Source organism: Colobus angolensis, unplaced genomic scaffold (genome assembly GCF_000951035.1).
Source record: "Colobus angolensis palliatus isolate OR3802 unplaced genomic scaffold, Cang.pa_1.0 Scaffold197, whole genome shotgun sequence".
Taxonomy (NCBI): domain Eukaryota; kingdom Metazoa; phylum Chordata; class Mammalia; order Primates; family Cercopithecidae; genus Colobus; species Colobus angolensis.
In genome coordinates, this window is record NW_012115121.1 from 249492 (window position 1) to 266581 (window position 17090).

Below are 17090 nucleotides of genomic sequence, written 5' to 3' on the forward strand. Positions count from 1 at the left end.
AAACATTTCAATTTCATCTCTCGTTTGGAGCTCCATTGTCTTTTACTTTGGCAAAAATGAACTCCTTCCATAGCTTTGAAGCCTACTTTTAAAATCCCAAGACTACAGCACCCACAGAGCTGTTATTTTTAGGGCTCGCATGTGAAGGAATGCATTTTAAAGAGGTAGAGAATGTTCATATCAGGTTCCCTCTCTCCATATCACTGACATTCTTCCACTTCTTTGTGGGCCCAATTTTGCTTGACTGATTTATTGATTGATGATTTCTTGTGTTTGGTGTGGAGAGGGGAGCATTGGGATAAAAATGTTGATTTGGGCTTTCTGTTTGTTTTCAGTGGCAAAACTGGCTTGAAGAGTTTGATGAAGCTACCACATTTTTCCCTGAGCCAAGATCCTGGGATCCCCTGGGTTGAGGAGAAGGTAGGGACTGCAAAGCAGCCTACAGAGACGTTGACGCCACCACCTCCAAGGAGAACTTGCAGGCCCAGCTTGTAGTCAGTTAGTGCCACATGGGATGACTAGAGGGAGCAGGGACCCTATAAGCCTTGCTGGCTGCGAGGACATGGGTACATAGACACGGCTGATCAGAGAGGACGCCCAAGACAGAAGCAGTGATGCTTTCTTTTCTTTCCTAGTAGCTGCTCTCCCTGAAAATGTCCTTGTTTTAATGAAATTAGTGTGACTAGATTCCTGCGGAAAAACACACAGAGAGAAACCCTATTCTACCTCTCTTCCTTCTCTCTGTTATATTAGGTGGCAACAACTCCTCTAATCACTAATAAATTCAGGTTTATAAGTCACAATAGCAGTGTCAGGGTTAGGCTGTGAGTGTTGCAAGCACTTAAAAGGCCCTTCAAATTAAAACAAAAATATTCTCTTTGTTTGCCATCTTTGTACTGTTTAACATGAGTATTTCAACAGTCTTTGTTTTCCAAACATGCAAACAGGATAGAGTGATCTGACCCGCAGCATATTGACATGCCATCTATCTATAACCTTGAGATTAAAAGTAAAGGAAAAAGTCAAAACAGCTCAAACCAAATACTAATACAAACAAGTCTTTCTTCACTCTCGACCCCTTCCCGCCACATCAATGGAACAAACTAGCATCAACACTCATTGACGGTGGTGGATTCACATGGATCTATACTTATGCAGCTTTAGGGGGACGGGGGAGCCCAAATACAAAGGGGAAAGTTTAATGTATTAATCAACTAATTCAACAAATACTTATTACCATATGTATCTGCTGTGTTGCAGATAGGGTTGTAGATGTTGGGGATATCTCATATATTTAAGGGATGTAGAAGACTTGCAAGGTCTCTGCCTTTGTGAAATTTATCTAGTGGTGTTAGAAAAAAAAATCAGAGAATATAGCCGACAGTGTTGAGAGGAGATAGGAAATAGCAGCTGTACCAGAAAGCATGAGCTGGTTTCCTGGATTCTGCATATCCAGGAATGCAACTGCTTCAAAATCTGGGTCAAACTGTGGAATGGCTATTAAAGATAGAAAGGCAGAAAGAAAAAAAGCAGAGAATCAGAGAGAAGCTTCTCTTTCCACCACATATGGGAGATTCCTTTGGGAGTTTTTGCCAAATTGTTCAGAAAGAGTTCAACACAATGTTTATAAGATGATGAATTTTAAAAAACCAACAGCGACTGCACCTTTGTCCCCTGATACAAGGACCCCAAAGGTGGAATATCCCAATGTAACAAGAGTAAGCTTCTGAACACCTTTGTTATGCTAAACTCCGGGCTAGGCATTTCTGATTTTGGCTCATTTAATCCTCTCAACCAAATCCCTGGTGAGATAAACACTAATTTTTATTCCCATTTCACATATGAAGAAAAGTTAAGTAACTTGCCCTTGCTCAAGGACATAAACCTGGTAGAGAGTGGAACCAGAATTAGATCATGGCTCCATCTGACTCAAAATTGATGTCCTAAACCACCATATTTGCATTCATAAAATTATTTTTCATCATTTTATTTCAGTAAAAAGAAAAAATGTATTAATGTTAAATAAGAAAATTATTCACATAGCTTCAGAAACTGACCCGTGTTTTTAAGATATTGTCTTGAAACAGACATCTACATATATCCAATCAGTCAAAATTAAATAACACCATTTTCTCAAATGCATGAAAAAGTAAGAGATGACTTGTAACTGCCTAAATGTACCTAAGTTCAATATCTCAAATCAGAATTATGATTCAAGAAAGAATGGGGATCAGCATTTTATTCAACTGATAAATTACTCCTCAAAGTTTATTTTATTTTATAAATGCATACATTTCCATCAGCACGCTTTATTTGAAAATTAGATTAATAATATAATAAAGTGCAACTGGTTTAGTGAAAACAATGCAAAACTCCATAATAAAGTTCATGCCCATTTGGGAATGAATCCATATCAAAAATCTTTATCAAAAAGAATTGTAGTGGTATTAAACTTTGAAAGGAGGTGAAGGTCTTGCTTTTGCTTGAAATCATTTAAATTAAATATAATGAAAAGTGATCAGGGTGCTTATTTTTGCTTTGTTTTGTGAGAAATTGTGCTGGGAATGTGGATCTATTGTACACAAAGGATGTTGGCTTTATGCTGGAACCACTAGGCAGGTTGAGATGAGAAACAATTGGCTCAGTCAGCAAGCCTTTGAATCTGATTAAGCCAGGAAGTGGTCACTCCCCAGGACAGGGCAGAATGAAGGGAATCAAGGCAGCAATCCAAAGCAAGGAATAATTTTTTTCTCTTAAATAAATTGTTATTAGAATTTATTGTGTCAAATTTATGCCAAGGACTATTTGAGTACATTTCATCTTTGGTAAAACAAATAGAATCTTGTTTCCAAGTAGATCAACAGTTCATATGTGTCGTGGCTACTGTCTCTAAGAAACTTCTATTTACTGAGGCCTGTCATACTCTCATGTTTTGGTAACAAAACATCTTTGAGACCAAGGCCCCCAGCCACCAAGGAAAACGAAGGGCCTCTACCAGGCTGCTGGCTGGATTCTCGTCACTCTGGGGAGACTCAGTGTCTGCTCTGGAGTTACTGCTTTCTTCCCTGTCTTTTCTTACAAGCCTTGGTTCACGGGATGGAGTGTTCGGATTGCTTGTCCCATCTGGAATGGAGCTTTGGTATGAAAATAGTTTATGAAATGTATTGAGAAAATAAAGGAAGGTGGGAGGGAAAGGGGAAACCGAAGAACATGTCCTTTTAAATTGTTCTAACAATACAAAGAAGTCAAAATTCCACAAAAAATCAGAATCTGCCTTGGAATGTTGATTTCTATTAATTGCATTTTTTAAGTATAAAAATTGTCATAATATTTTATCATGTATACATGTACATTATGTATCTTTAATGACATGCTGCTCAAGAAATTCTTAAAAAATTATTTTATTTTAATCCTCTTATCTTGATATGCTAAGAAATTAGAATCTTTTGAAATTTGAACTTTGAATTTAGAAAAATACATAAACCTTGAAATGTAATTTTAAAATAGAGAACGAAGTAAAATAACTTTCAAACTAATGCTTTCATTGCAAACACTAGGATGTACATGGCCCCAAAATTTACAAACCCCAAATATTTGTTTTTCCACCTTTCTCTTGCATGCAACTGTTTGAACTGAAAATAGCTCAATAATTTTCAATTATTTGAAAATAACTCAAATAATTCAATAATTCAAGATGGACTTAACAATCCACTAGGAAAGTGCATGTGCCAAGTACAGTGTTTGACACTAAGTAGTAGTACTCCGTGTATGCTCATTGAATCGTCGCACATATAAACGATTGGCCTGGTTCCTTAGCTCTCCAACCAAAAAAAAAAAAAAAAAATTAGCATGTCTAGTCTTGGGAGTAACTGGCTTCCATGCTGGTATGATTTAAGACAAGTTACAGAGACACAGCTGTCCAACAAATCCTTCTCTCATTGATTCGTGTGATGCCTGACACCACTGGAGACTGGAGAATGCAATTTTGAAGCTTTTTGATCTTAAGGAGTCTTCTATTAAAATGTAGCGACTTGGCCAGGCATGGTGGCTCATGCCTGTAATCCCAGTACTTTAGGAAGCCGAGGGGGGCGGATCATGAGGTCAGGAGTTCGAGATCAGCCTGACCAACATGGTGAAACCCCCACTCTACTAAAAAATACAAAAGTTAGCTGGGTGTGGTGGCACACACCTGTAATCCCAGCTACTCAGGAGACTGAGGCAGGAGAATCACATGAACCTAAGAGGCAGAGGTTGCAGTGAGCCGAGATCATGCCACTACACTCTAGTCTGGGTGACAGAGCAAGACTCCGTCTCAAAACAAACAAACAAACAAACAAAATGTAGCCACTCTTGTGTGAGATAGTATCTTAAATCTTTAAAAAGTTAAAACTTTAACTGGGATACCACCTAAAAACTAGTCCTCAGGAAATATAAATTTTAATCTACTTATTAGATAAATATTTATGAATAGCCCATTATGTCCTTGAGTTACAATGAAGGATCCAACAAGGTCTTCATTCTAAAGGAACTTGGTCTAGTGGGGTTTGATGAATGTGTGCAGATAGATGGAGGCCAATGGGATGATGGGAGAGTGGATGGAATGAGGAAAGCATAGGGTTATGTTTCTCTTTCTCAGTTTTTTTTTCTTTTTCAATACATTCTTTTGTATCTATCATCCCAATCTTGATCTTCCCTTCTTTTCTCCAACACCTGCCTGAAACCATAATTCATTCAAAGAAATATTTGTTAAAGTTCTACTGGAATGCAGGGATGGCAGTTACATTTATTGAAGCGGCTTCCAAAATTTTTTTTTGGTGACTCAGAGTCAGAAAAATATTGTAGGTGAGGACCCAGAATGTACATAAATACATCTACATTCTTCTCTGTAGATAAATAGATATCTACATCTATTATGCATATATATGTATAGTAGATGTTTATATATCTGTAAAACAAAAGTTTCTCAAAATAATACTTACCCTCTATGTGAAACATATTCTGATATTTTCTATTTCAAAGTCTAATTTCACAAAGTTTAACAATATCATGATTAGAGTTCAACCCTACATTCTTTTGTTACAGCTCTTTGCCTATCCTTGCAGACTCTAACATAATACATTCAACAAATATTGGTGATTTTGATTAAGATTACAGATGATTGAATGTAATCATGTTCTAGGTCAAACATCTGTTTTTACCAGTTAGGCCCAGAGAAATGATATGATATGTCTCCAACACATAGTTAATTGGTGACTGACTATTTGATTTCAGACGTGGCAGCATCAGGAAATGGAGTCAGAGATAAAAGATTTAGAGAAGCGGACCTGTTTTCAAGTCCTGACTTTGATGTTCTTGGTAGGAGGTCAAAAGCAGGACCCTCTGCCAGCCAGTTCCTCATTCCCTTTATCTGTAAAATGGGGAATTTTACAGATAAAAAGAGCCCACATGTAAAACTGTCTAACCCTAAGATGCACAGTGAGAATGAACACAATTTAAACAAAGATTGTGTAATAAAGAGCTTTGCAATTTTAAAGCCCTCCTCAAATGCTAGTTAATACCATGCCTTTCATTTGTGCCTTCTCTGTGCTCAAGCCCTTTGTTCTTAATCCTGTGTCACCCGCCTCACTTTCCTATCCTATTCCCTCGTAACCTGCTGAGTTCTCCATCCTGTTAACTTCCTGGACTTCATCTCCCACCACTCTTCCCTTAGCTCACTTCTCTCCCATCACACTGGCTCCTTGCAGTTTTCAAACATGCCATGATGTGTTTCTGCCTCAGGACCTCTGCCTAAAGCCTCTTCCTGAACTTGGCTCACTCTCTAGCCTCCTTCAATTCTTGATTAATTCTTTATCAAATATTACTTTTTTTTTACAACAGTTTGCTCCCATTACACTGTTTGCAATTGTAATTCCCTGACCCCAATGGGTGTTCCCAATCTCTGATACCCTGCTCTACTTTTTTCCCATAACACTTATTAGTGTATAAGATACTATATAATTTTTTAAATTTATTGTTTGTGCATTCCCCTCTCCTCTAACAAATGTATATTGTAGAAGGGCAGGGATTGTTTTTTCTGTTATGTTTACTGCCCTATGTGAAGAACTTGGAACAAAGGGAATTACGTACTATGCGTTCAATAAATATTGTTCAATAAATATTGTTAAATGAGTGAATGAATCTCATGCCTTCCATTCCGCTGGTACAGAATACCAATTAGGTTGCAAGGACTAAAGGTCAGGGTGGTGTTTATATTATACTAGGGCAGGAAAAAATCCTCATGCGAAGGAAAGTAATACAAATGCTCAGTATTTCAATAATGTCTAAATTTGGACCAACGTTATTTTTTTTCCTAGTGAGTTTCCTACTGAACCATGGTTCTGTCTGATCAGGGTGAACTTCAAACGGTCTCTGACTCATTCCACAACCTTCCTTACCAATCACTTCTTAACTTGCCTCCAAAGTATGTCTTCCTCCGGTGACGAGATTTGTACATTTCAACCATATCGACATTTCCTTTTGCAGATGACCCCAGATTTCCTTGGAGACTTGTAAGAGAGAGATTTTTGCATATGATACAGTACTTTGAATTTTTTCAAAGCCTTTCATTCAAGACTCTCTAAGTACTTCATATAGATTGGTCTTTCGACTCCCTAGTTCCATTTTGACATTTATATGACAAGCAATTTTCCTAGAATTTTGGAGGTAGGTTGTTTAAAAGCATCAGCTGCTAGAAAGTATTCAGTGAGGAGATCATAGTACCTTAAGGAATGAGCTCTATTAATTCTAGAAAACATGGCTTGTAGAACAAGTTCTGATGAAAAGACTGGAGTACAATGAGTTTAAACACAGGCCCTGAGGACTGGAGAGCCCAGTGACTTGGCCAATGGCAAGTGCAGCGCTGCACCCAGAGCCCTGCTTAGAGAAGAGAATTTGGGAGAAAGGTCACGCTAGACTTAGTTTTGCAGTCTTCCTCAACGGAAGTTCTGCCCCTTCCTCGACGGTTAAAGAAGGGGCTTGATTACATGACCATGCACGTCTGTTTCAGCTTCCACAGTTGCATGACTTCCAACTGCCTGATAGTGTCAAAGAAAAACCAGAGCTGGACAGTTAGTTAAAGCAATAAAAGCAAATTTTATTCAGGATTATTGCAATAGGGAAAAAGAGACATCAATATAGAACAAAGTTCAAGTCCAAATACAGCGTGAGCAAATGGGAATTTATAGCTGAGAAGCAGGGCGAAAGTCAGTGGATGGAAAATTACTAACAGGAAATATCAGGGACAAGGGGGATTGTGGCTATACTGACCTAACAGTTTTCTTGCTGAAGACAGGCCAGGGTGATCAGACATCCCTTTGGGGATCGGGGAGGAGGAGAAATCTAACTAGTTATAGAGGGTGATCAGTTATCGAGGCTGGGGGGGTTCTTGCTAAACTGACTCAGCAGGGTTCTTGTGCTCAAACTGGATTTTACAAGGAAGTACACAGATGGGCCTAGGAGAAGGTTCAGGAACCTGACTAAAGTTTGATCAAGCAAATAATCTATGTCAATGGTCCATTTTTCCAATTAGATATCCAAAGCTGCTTTAAGGCCAGTTTGTCTAAAACCAAATTAATCATCTTGTCACCAAAACCATTTTTTTTCTTCTCCAACTTCCCTGTCATTGTCTTGGTAACTCAATTTCAAACACTGGAGTGATTTTGACTCAACCTGTTCCTCTAAACTAGCCCTTCTCAAACTGTAACATGCATACAAATCATTAGGAGATCTTGATGAAACGCAGGTTCTAATTCAGCAGGTCTGGGGTGGGGCCTGAGAATCTGCATGTCTAACAAGTTACTAGAGGATGCCCATGCTGCTGGTCCTAGGACCACAATGCAGGCAGCAATGCCCTAAAGCAGCCCAACACCAGCCCCACTCCAATCAGTTGCCATGTAACTTTAATTTTTCCTACAAGGCATATCCCTATGCATTCCTTCCTTTTCCTTCTCACTGTATACCACCCACCCCTCACCACTTCCCATCACTACTCAGATTTTATGCCTAGGTAACTTTGATAGCCAAACTGTGGGAATCTATCCATTAGTGAATTATAAAATAAATCTATTGAGTAGCTAGCAGCATTTACAATAAATGCATAGACTAGACTAGACTAGAATAGAATAGAATAGAATAGAATAGAATAGAATAGGATAGAATGCAGTGGAGTGGAGTGGAGTGGAGTGGCGTGGCGTGGTGTGGCATGGAGTGTAGTGGAATGGAATAGATAGTATTAGAATGCATCACATTTTTTATATCTGACCAAAATAATATGTAACCCTCATGCATCATAAAAATATTTATAACTATGACGTGAAATGTATTAGTTATTGTGGCTAGAGCTGAAAAAATAAATCTGAAGACCAGGGTTCTACAGAGACTTCTAGGCCTCCCTTTATTCCAATCTCGCGTGCACACAACTGGCTCATCTTTCTAAACCCCTTCAGTAGTCAGGCTACAGCTCCTTCAAAAAGCTTTCATATTGCTTCATTGTCCCTAAACGAAGTTCAGACGGGCTAGCCTGCATTGTGAGGTCCTCCTAACTCTGGTATTACCTGGCTTTCAATCCTCGTTTTCTACTGGTCTCTGCCAAGAACTGACCCTCCTTTCAGTGTGGACTCCTCACTCACTGCTCCCTAAGCATGACAGCCACTTCCCCACCTTTGCACACGCTGCTCCCACAACCTAAGCTGCCCTCCCTCTGTCACCTCCCATTGAAATCACATCTATCCTTAAACGGACTTCAGATCCTATTTCTCCATGGTGCCTTCATCATCGACGTTTCCCTTGTAAGTGATACCTTATCCCTGAGCTCTTCTCATGTAGAAAACATTCATCCTTCTTGCCTAGTGTTGTAGCCATTCTCTTATGTGCATTATTTTTACACCCGAACTGTAAATTGCAATGACAGTCAAAACTACTATTTGTACAATTACTATTTGGGGATCTTGCTCATCTTATTTAGCCTTTCTGTGCCTCATTTTAAAAGTGGGAGGATAGCTACATGATAGGGTCATTGTGAGGATTAAATGAGTTAGCATGTGTGAAGTGTTCAACATATATTAAACACTCACTCAATAACATGTTAACATTTATTATTACTTTATCAGCATAGTACCTAGCAAATTGCTTGTTTGCAGTAGACTCATAACAGATGCTTGTAAGTGAATAAATTATCCCATATTAATATGATACCTCTAAAAGTTTCTATTTCTATTGTCAGGGCTCCCTGATTCCTTCAATTCATCTGCTTCTGGGAACTTAGGCAATTGCCTCTACTTAGGCAATTTAAAGATTTAGTGGGAGAGTTCATAATTATCATGCAATCAAAGTGTTAGCAGCAACTGTTGCAAAATCCAACTGATATCCCTGGATGTGCCCAGAAAGCAAGGCAGCAGCATGTCAAGGAGAGCTGAGGGAGGCGAGTGCAGGATGGAGGCCCTCTCTTCTTTCCCCATTACTGCCGGGCACAGCCTCCACTCGCCCCTTCCTCACAACCTGGCCTCCTCTTCAGCCAACTATTCCCCCTTCAGACTCTCCCTCTCTCACATATTCTCTTCCCCTTGACTTGTCCTGCCTACCCTCAAATCTCTTCCTTTTTCATTCTTTTCTCCTCTGTATCTAAAACTGTAATTTTCAAAAAGAAATGGAAGAAAGAAAAGGGGAAGTCTGTGCATCTTGGTTTTGGAAAATAGCTCTATTTTATCTCCCATGTCTGGTGGGGAGCACCAATAAAGATGGGTGCGCTAACCTCTTGAGCCACCTTTCCATTTGCAGGGTAGATTTAACAAGTTACTGAAGGCATTCATACTCAGCCTACTCCATGAAAGATCTTTTTCAAAGTTTTATGTAAACAAAGCAAAATCCAAGCTGGCAGCTACAAAAATAACAGGCAACTGAAATTCTGCAATATTTTTCAACTTTTTGAAAGGAAAGAAACAGCTCATGCCAAAGTAGTTAAGGCAACCTGGAATCTCAGCATCTGATAATGTCAGCTATCTACTCAGAGTTAAACCAGCAGAGGGGCATGAGCTTGTCTCCCTTGCTTATCTGGCTTAGTGTTTCTCTGTCTTACAGAGGAGTGATGTGTCAATTGAGGGCCATGCCTCCCAAAGCAGAGAAAGCCCCAGGCTTACCCCACAGCACCAGTGTTACAGTTGCTCTTAATAATTCTTTTGTTTCCTTGTACTATTTATGCTGGCTCACCCTCCATAGGGTCCCTTGGAAACTTTCCTCTTGCAGAATCAAGCCAGGAACCTCTTTTGACTACAGATGGTTCTGTTTTTATCCCTGAGAGTTTTATGGTATGGCGATGCCAAGTCTGGAATTGTAGGCTTAGCTACATGAGAAGTGCGTATGTGTGCGTGTGTGTGTGTGTGTGTGTTTCCCTGTCTCTCAAATTCTCTAAATCCAACATTCAAAATAAAATATGCTAGGAAAATGAAAAAGCTAAGTCTCAAAACAGTAAATATGCCAGATCCAGCTGCTACAAAAGCAGCATACCACAAAACCATATTGGTAAAAATGCTGATTTTTTTTTCCTCCTTAACTTTGTAGATTGTGTACATATAGTCATGCTTATTTATCTGTCAAAAGCTAACTTGTACTATATTTGGAGCTGTCCATATTCGATATCTTATTTTAGGCACATCTCTTCCTCTTTCTCTCTCAACCTCAAAAGAGTCATTAACCAAGAACAAATGATACACGGGATTAAGAATAAGTTATTTCCAGTTTCAGTGACCACAAAGGTCTCCTCCATGAGACCTGTTGCTGAATCAAAGAGCCCAGGAATATTTTTTTTCCATTATCTACTGCTAAATTCTGGTGACACTATTCCCTCTTTTGTTTAACTATTTTCATTCCACACTTTGGGCCTTTTTCCTTCAATAGAGACTATAAAGAAAAACTCCCTTTTGAAAGACTGGACACCACTGTAACCAGAACAATAAATGCCACATCATGCATTCATTCTAATGGCGATCTTTGTTATTTGAGAAAAGGGGATCGTGTATTTGCATCCTACCAGCAGGCTGAGGCTGTGGAATCTTAAAAGAAAGCAAATAGCAAACGAGCAAGTCGCTTCAGGGTTTTGTGACAAACTTCCATTCTGGTTCCTTCCATTTACAGTTTCATCAGTTTGTGTGAAAGGTGAGCAAAAGACAATTAATCAAATAAAACTTATGGCAAGGGTTATAAAGCCAAACCATTATCGTGGTGACACCTCACAGTAGTGGAGGGGGTGATTCTGATGGCAAAAGCAACATAGAGAATCAAAAAATGAGCTTGTATGAATCATGTCTTTCTGACACTAAAGGCTTACTTTCCTCATCATCACAGTTTTTTTCCATGGATGTGGAGGATATCAGAGTCGTCAATCCACTGAGTCATTTGCTGTTCCTTCAAGTTCATGATGAAGTTGTCAAACTGTGAGACAGATTGAACTCTTTCCAGAGGCACCTTCTGTGGTGGATGTTTATTTTTGCATTTTCTTGTCACAGGCCATCACAACTGGTGTGCTTCTACTGTTGGCTTACAAAGAGTGGACCCAGAGGTGCCTGGTAAATATACAGATGCCAAGTAGGATGGTAGAGTGGCTTTGAAAGTCAAATCACTATTAAGTTCAGGATGGAACATAAAAAAAATGATATCCAATTAGAATTGAATTTGGTCTAATTGATGCCATACTACAATGGATTTCAGTAATAAACTCTGTTTTAAATGATTTTTTTTTTTTTTGGAGATGGAGTTTTACTCTGTTGCCTAGGCTGGAGTGCAGTGGCATGATCTCAGCTCACTACAACCTCTGCCTCCCAGGTTCAAGCGATTCTCCTGCCTCAGCCTCCCAAGTAGCTGGGACTACAGGTGCACACCACCATGCCCAGCTAATTTTTGTATGTCTAGTACAGACAGGGTTTCGCCATGTTGGCCAGGCTGGTCTCAAACTCCTGACCTCAGGTGATCCACCCACCTCAGTCTCCCAAAGTGCTTGGATTACAGGCATTAGCCACTGCGCCCAGCCCTGAATAATTTTTATCTGATCCCTGCTCCAAATATTTTCTACAAGTTCCTGTGATGATTATTGTATTTGGGGAGGACAGAGCCAGTGCTAGTGCTCCTAAATTTCATTTTGAAGAAATGGATCTATAGGCTTCTCTGCTTTTAGTAATATATTTTTAATTCTCAACTCCTTAATCTGAGATCTCTTTCCAATCTTCTTGGTACCTCTCCTTCTAAAAAAGGATGAAAAGTCTATGCTATCTTGCATTTCAACTGCATAAAACCAGATAATCCCATGACACAGAAAGACTACATTATCTGATTATAGATTTTATTGCCATGACTAACGCAGGGCTTCTCAAACTTAAATGTATATGTAAATCAACTAGAGATCTGGTTAAAATGCAGATTCTGATTCAGTAGATCTGGGTGAGGCCTGAGATTCTGCATGTCTGCCAGGCTCCCAGGGGATATCAGTGCTACTGGATGATGGACCACATCCTGAGTAGCTGAATAGCAAGAACCTTGAGCAGGGATTTCGTTCACTCATCTTTGTTTTTCCCAGCCCAGACTAGTTGCCTCCATGTGATGGGAAATACGTAAATAAATGTTTGTTGAATTGAACTAATTTAAATTTTGCCCCGGTTGGCTGATATATTATTCTCCTGTGGTGTAGATTGAAAATGAAGGACTGCAGGAGGGAGAGCATCAGGAAGAATAGCTAATGGGTGCTAGGCTTAATACGTACGTGATAGGTTGATCTGTGCAGCAAATCTCTGTGGCACACATTAACCTATGTAACACACCTGCACATCCTGCACATGTATCCTGGTACTTAAAATAAAAAGTGAAAAAAAAAGAAAAGAAAATGAAAATACAAGGGACATATTCAAGGGAAAATGAAAATACAAAGAGAAGGTCATGATCGATTTCTCCCTCATTTTCCAATAGGAGAGATTCATAGCCAGCATCTCTTTTTTTGTTTGTTCATATTGCTAAGAAGGTTTTGAAATATTTTGTCTCCACAGTAACAATTTATTTTTGCTTTATTTTCAGTGGGAAGCTATTTTCACCTTTGGATTCTGAGCATTATGGGATGTCCACTCCATTTTGCAGTAGCCTTGGAATCTGCTCTCCTGGGCCCATATTGCTTCTATTCATTTTCAGAGATTGCAGGGACTAATTACCTTGGATAAGCAGTTACCTTTCCTTATCCATATGCAAAATTCTCATTAGCCTATGTGGACCCACCACACTACAAAGAGTACCACCTGACACTTCAAGCCCTCGACCTGTGCCTAAGCTTTACCCTGCTCTGTACATCCTTGACAGTGTTCATCAAACTTTCTGCAAGACTTATCCAGAATGGACACATAAACTTAAGTTTCAGCAAAGGGGGAGCAGGTTCTTGTTCCATCCTGTATGCTAAAATGGAAAGTTTGGTATTGAATAGTTGATATTTCTCTGTTATTTACCACTGTATCCTATATGCTCTTGATATGCAGGTCTAGTACATAATAGGTACTGAACAATTGTTTTTGAATTAATAAATGGAAATATGTTGACATTATAACTGAAGTTATGGCTGTAGGTAGCACCAGCCAATTTTTATGCCAATCCAAAATTTTGAAAATTATTCGTAGGAACAAGACAAGGGTGCCCACTCTCACTACTTCTATTCAACTGGTACCAGAAGTCCCAGCCAGAGCAATTAGGCAAGAAAAAGAAATTTTAAAAATCCAAATCACAAAGAAAGAAGCAAAATTGACTCTGTTTGCAGATGACATGACCTTATATATAGATACCCTAATGATTCCATAAAAAAAATGTTAGAACTGATACATTCAGTAAAGCTGCAGGATGCAAGTTCAACATACAAAAACCAGCTGTGTTTCTATACATTAACAACAAACAATCCTATTTACAGCAGCATCAAAAAGAATAAAATATTTAAGATAAATTTAAGCAAGAATGTGAAAGATCTGTATACTAAAAACTATAAAATACTAATGAAAGAAATTGAACACACAACTAAATAAAAAGGTATCCTATAATCATAAATCAGGAGAATTAATGTTGTTAAAATATCCATTCTACCCGAAGTAATCTATAGACTCAGGGCAATTCCTATGAAAAGTTCAATGGCATTTTTCACAGAAGCAGAACACATAATCCTAAATGTGCATAGATCTACAAAAGACCACACATAGCCAAAACAATCCTGAGAAAGAATAAAGCTGGAGACATCACAGTCTGATTTTAGACTATATTACAAAGCTGTAGCAATCAAAACAGTATGGTACTAGCATAAAAACACAATAGACCGATGAAACAGGACATAGAGCTCAGAAATGAACCCATATATGAATTTTTGTCCTAAAATAAAATGGCCTTGTTGTTCAAGAAGGAGGGATATTTAGGACAAAACAGAAAATCTAAGCATGTTGTGAATGGTCTATGTAAGTCATAATAAGTTTAGTAAAAAGATATTTTTTTTAAAAAGGGGTTGTATAATTCAGTTGGCTATGATTAAGAAGAAACTTTCTAGAGATGGGTCTTTAATATTAAAAATACACTAATACAAAATTAATTAGTTAAAACAAGATTTTATTACAAATATTGACTTATTTTTAATGCAAGAAGTTTTTAATTTTTAAATTCTATGATCTATCTCTTTGACATTCTTCAGATTGACATATCAAAAATTCAACTCTTTCTTTTCGAAAAGGTCTTGGATAATAGCTCTCTCCTTCACCTTTTGTTGGCTCCTGTAACTTCTATTAATTATCTAAAGTAGGAAAGGGAATTGTTTCTTAAACAAGCAAATAAAATATCCTTTGGGGCCGGGCATGGTAGTCCATGCCTATAATCCTACCACTTTGGGAGGTTGATACAGGTGAGTCACTTGAGGTCAGGAGTTCGAAACCAGCCTGGCAAACATGGTGAAACCCCATCTCTACTAAAAACACACAAAAAAATTAGCCAGTCATTTTCATTTATTAATTTAAAAAAATTACTGAGTACCTATTATGTGCCAGACCTGGATATCAAGAGCATATAGGATACAGTAGTGATCAAGTGGCTTTTTAAAAGTTACTTGATTAGAACTCTTTCATGGAGTTTGGTAGTGAAATATCACTTCCCCATGACACATATAAAGATATAGATATAATAGGTATGCAGAATAAAAGTGCCCGTTGGACTGGTAGAAGTTAGCTCAGATGTCATTTAATTCCCATAACCTTGGTAATCTGTGATAAAATTAATCTGGTAAATTTAATCTCAAAACTCTCTCCAGTAATTTAAAATCTTAAAGCCATGTTAGACCCTTGGTTTTTATTTTCACTGGAAATTTGGATTATTAAAAGTTAAAATAATGGGAGCAAAAAATATGCTTTTGGTAAAGTTTATAAAACACAAAGATGTTGATTTTGCTTAAAAAAAGGAAAATAGTTTTTTCCTCTAGTTAAAAACCATTTAATGATTGCTTTAAAATGAAGTAAAAATTATACAAATAAAACTTAACAAAAGGAACAATTAGGCCAGGGCAACAAAAGTTAACTCTGAGCCCTGTGATTACCAAAAAAAAAAAAAAAAAAAAAAGTCATTACGGGGGAAGGGTAAAACCAAGTAACCATTAAAAAGCAGAATGTATAATATAAGGGAATTGTTCCATTTCATAGATTGGTATCATCGACTTCTTAAAAAATCTTTACTATAGTGAATTGTAAAAATAACCACTTTAAGGACAAAATTCTTAAATTTAAATGCCACAGAATTTAAGAGCTTGTTTGGGTTCATGCAAGACACACAGCTCACTACTAATCACTAATAAGTACATGCAATCCAAATGTATAGGAGGTTATTTCTAAGAGAACAATCAGCCTAGTAAACTGGATAAGTGACACTGTAAGGGCTGCTTGCCCTGAGAAGAGGACTGCCCAACTCTCCCTATAAAATACCAAGTGATCCACCCCAGATGAAGCAGTTAATATGCTTCATATGCAAGCCACATTGGACTGGCTTTATGATGACTGGGATATCCTCCCAGCAAGTACACCCATTAGCCAGGTCATGGTAAATTTGGGGGCTAAGTGGACCCCTTTTACATGGGTGCCCCTCCCACAGAATCACAGGACTGTTTAAGAAGCCTTATCAAATTTGCTGTCCCTCATATGTCTTACAGATGCAACTCCCTGCTGGGAACACAAACCCTTTTTCACCATGAAAGGTAAAATGGTATGGGGGTAGAAAAGGCCTGGGACCAGAACATAAAAGCATATAGATTAATATGATTATAAAATTTAAGATGTTTAAACAAGCTTTATGTAAGGTAGTTGAACTCCTTTACCTAAATGTCTTGTTAAAACGGATACTGCATCTGACTGGGATGTTTCCCCTTTCTAGTACTATGAAGCTGAAGGCATGTAAATCTGCTCTTTTAGGAAATGTTAGTTAAACATGCTAAATGGGAACTAGTAAAATCACCTAAGCTCACAAAGTGTAGGGTAGTAGCTGGAGTGCTAGTCCAGATGAATTACTCACTGTATATCCCTTTGTGTGGAGCACTCACTGGGGCTGATGGCAAAAGACTGTGAGTATTTTTCAATAACAACAACTGAACTTGAGAATTTCCACTTGATGGGACATTTATTGCCTTGCTATAGAATATTAACTGAAGCTACTCCTTTGCTAATGGAAAAGAGTTCCATGCCCAAAAGAGTTCCGTGATAAAATAAAAATGTTTTACATAAAACTAAAACTCAGACATATGCAATCAAGTAATATTTGACAAGGGTGTCAGGAATGCACAATGAGGAAATGATAGCCTTTGTAACAAATGGTGTTAGGAAAATTGGATATCTACATGCAAAAGAATGAACTTGGACCCCGATCTTAGGCCAGTCACAGAAATTAACTTAAAATGGATTAAAGACTTAAATGTAAGACCTAAAGCTGTAAAACTACTGAAAGAAAACATAGAGATAAAGCTCCATGACATTTGTCTTAGCAATGCTTTTTTTGGATATGACATGAAAAGCACACACTACCAA

At 38.1% G+C, this 17090-nt stretch overlaps 1 protein-coding gene across 1 annotated transcript; it reads left to right on the forward strand.

The window, feature by feature from the left end:
* The first annotated feature begins 562 nt into the window (after positions 1-562).
* TMEM212 (transmembrane protein 212) lies at positions 563-16264 on the forward strand. The gene is given in 6 exon segments (XM_011941049.1): positions 563-566; positions 2955-3139; positions 11538-11597; positions 13093-13111; positions 13114-13415; positions 16223-16264. Coding segments are annotated over 6 exon segments (612 nt in total).
* The last annotated feature ends 826 nt before the right edge of the window (positions 16265-17090 follow it).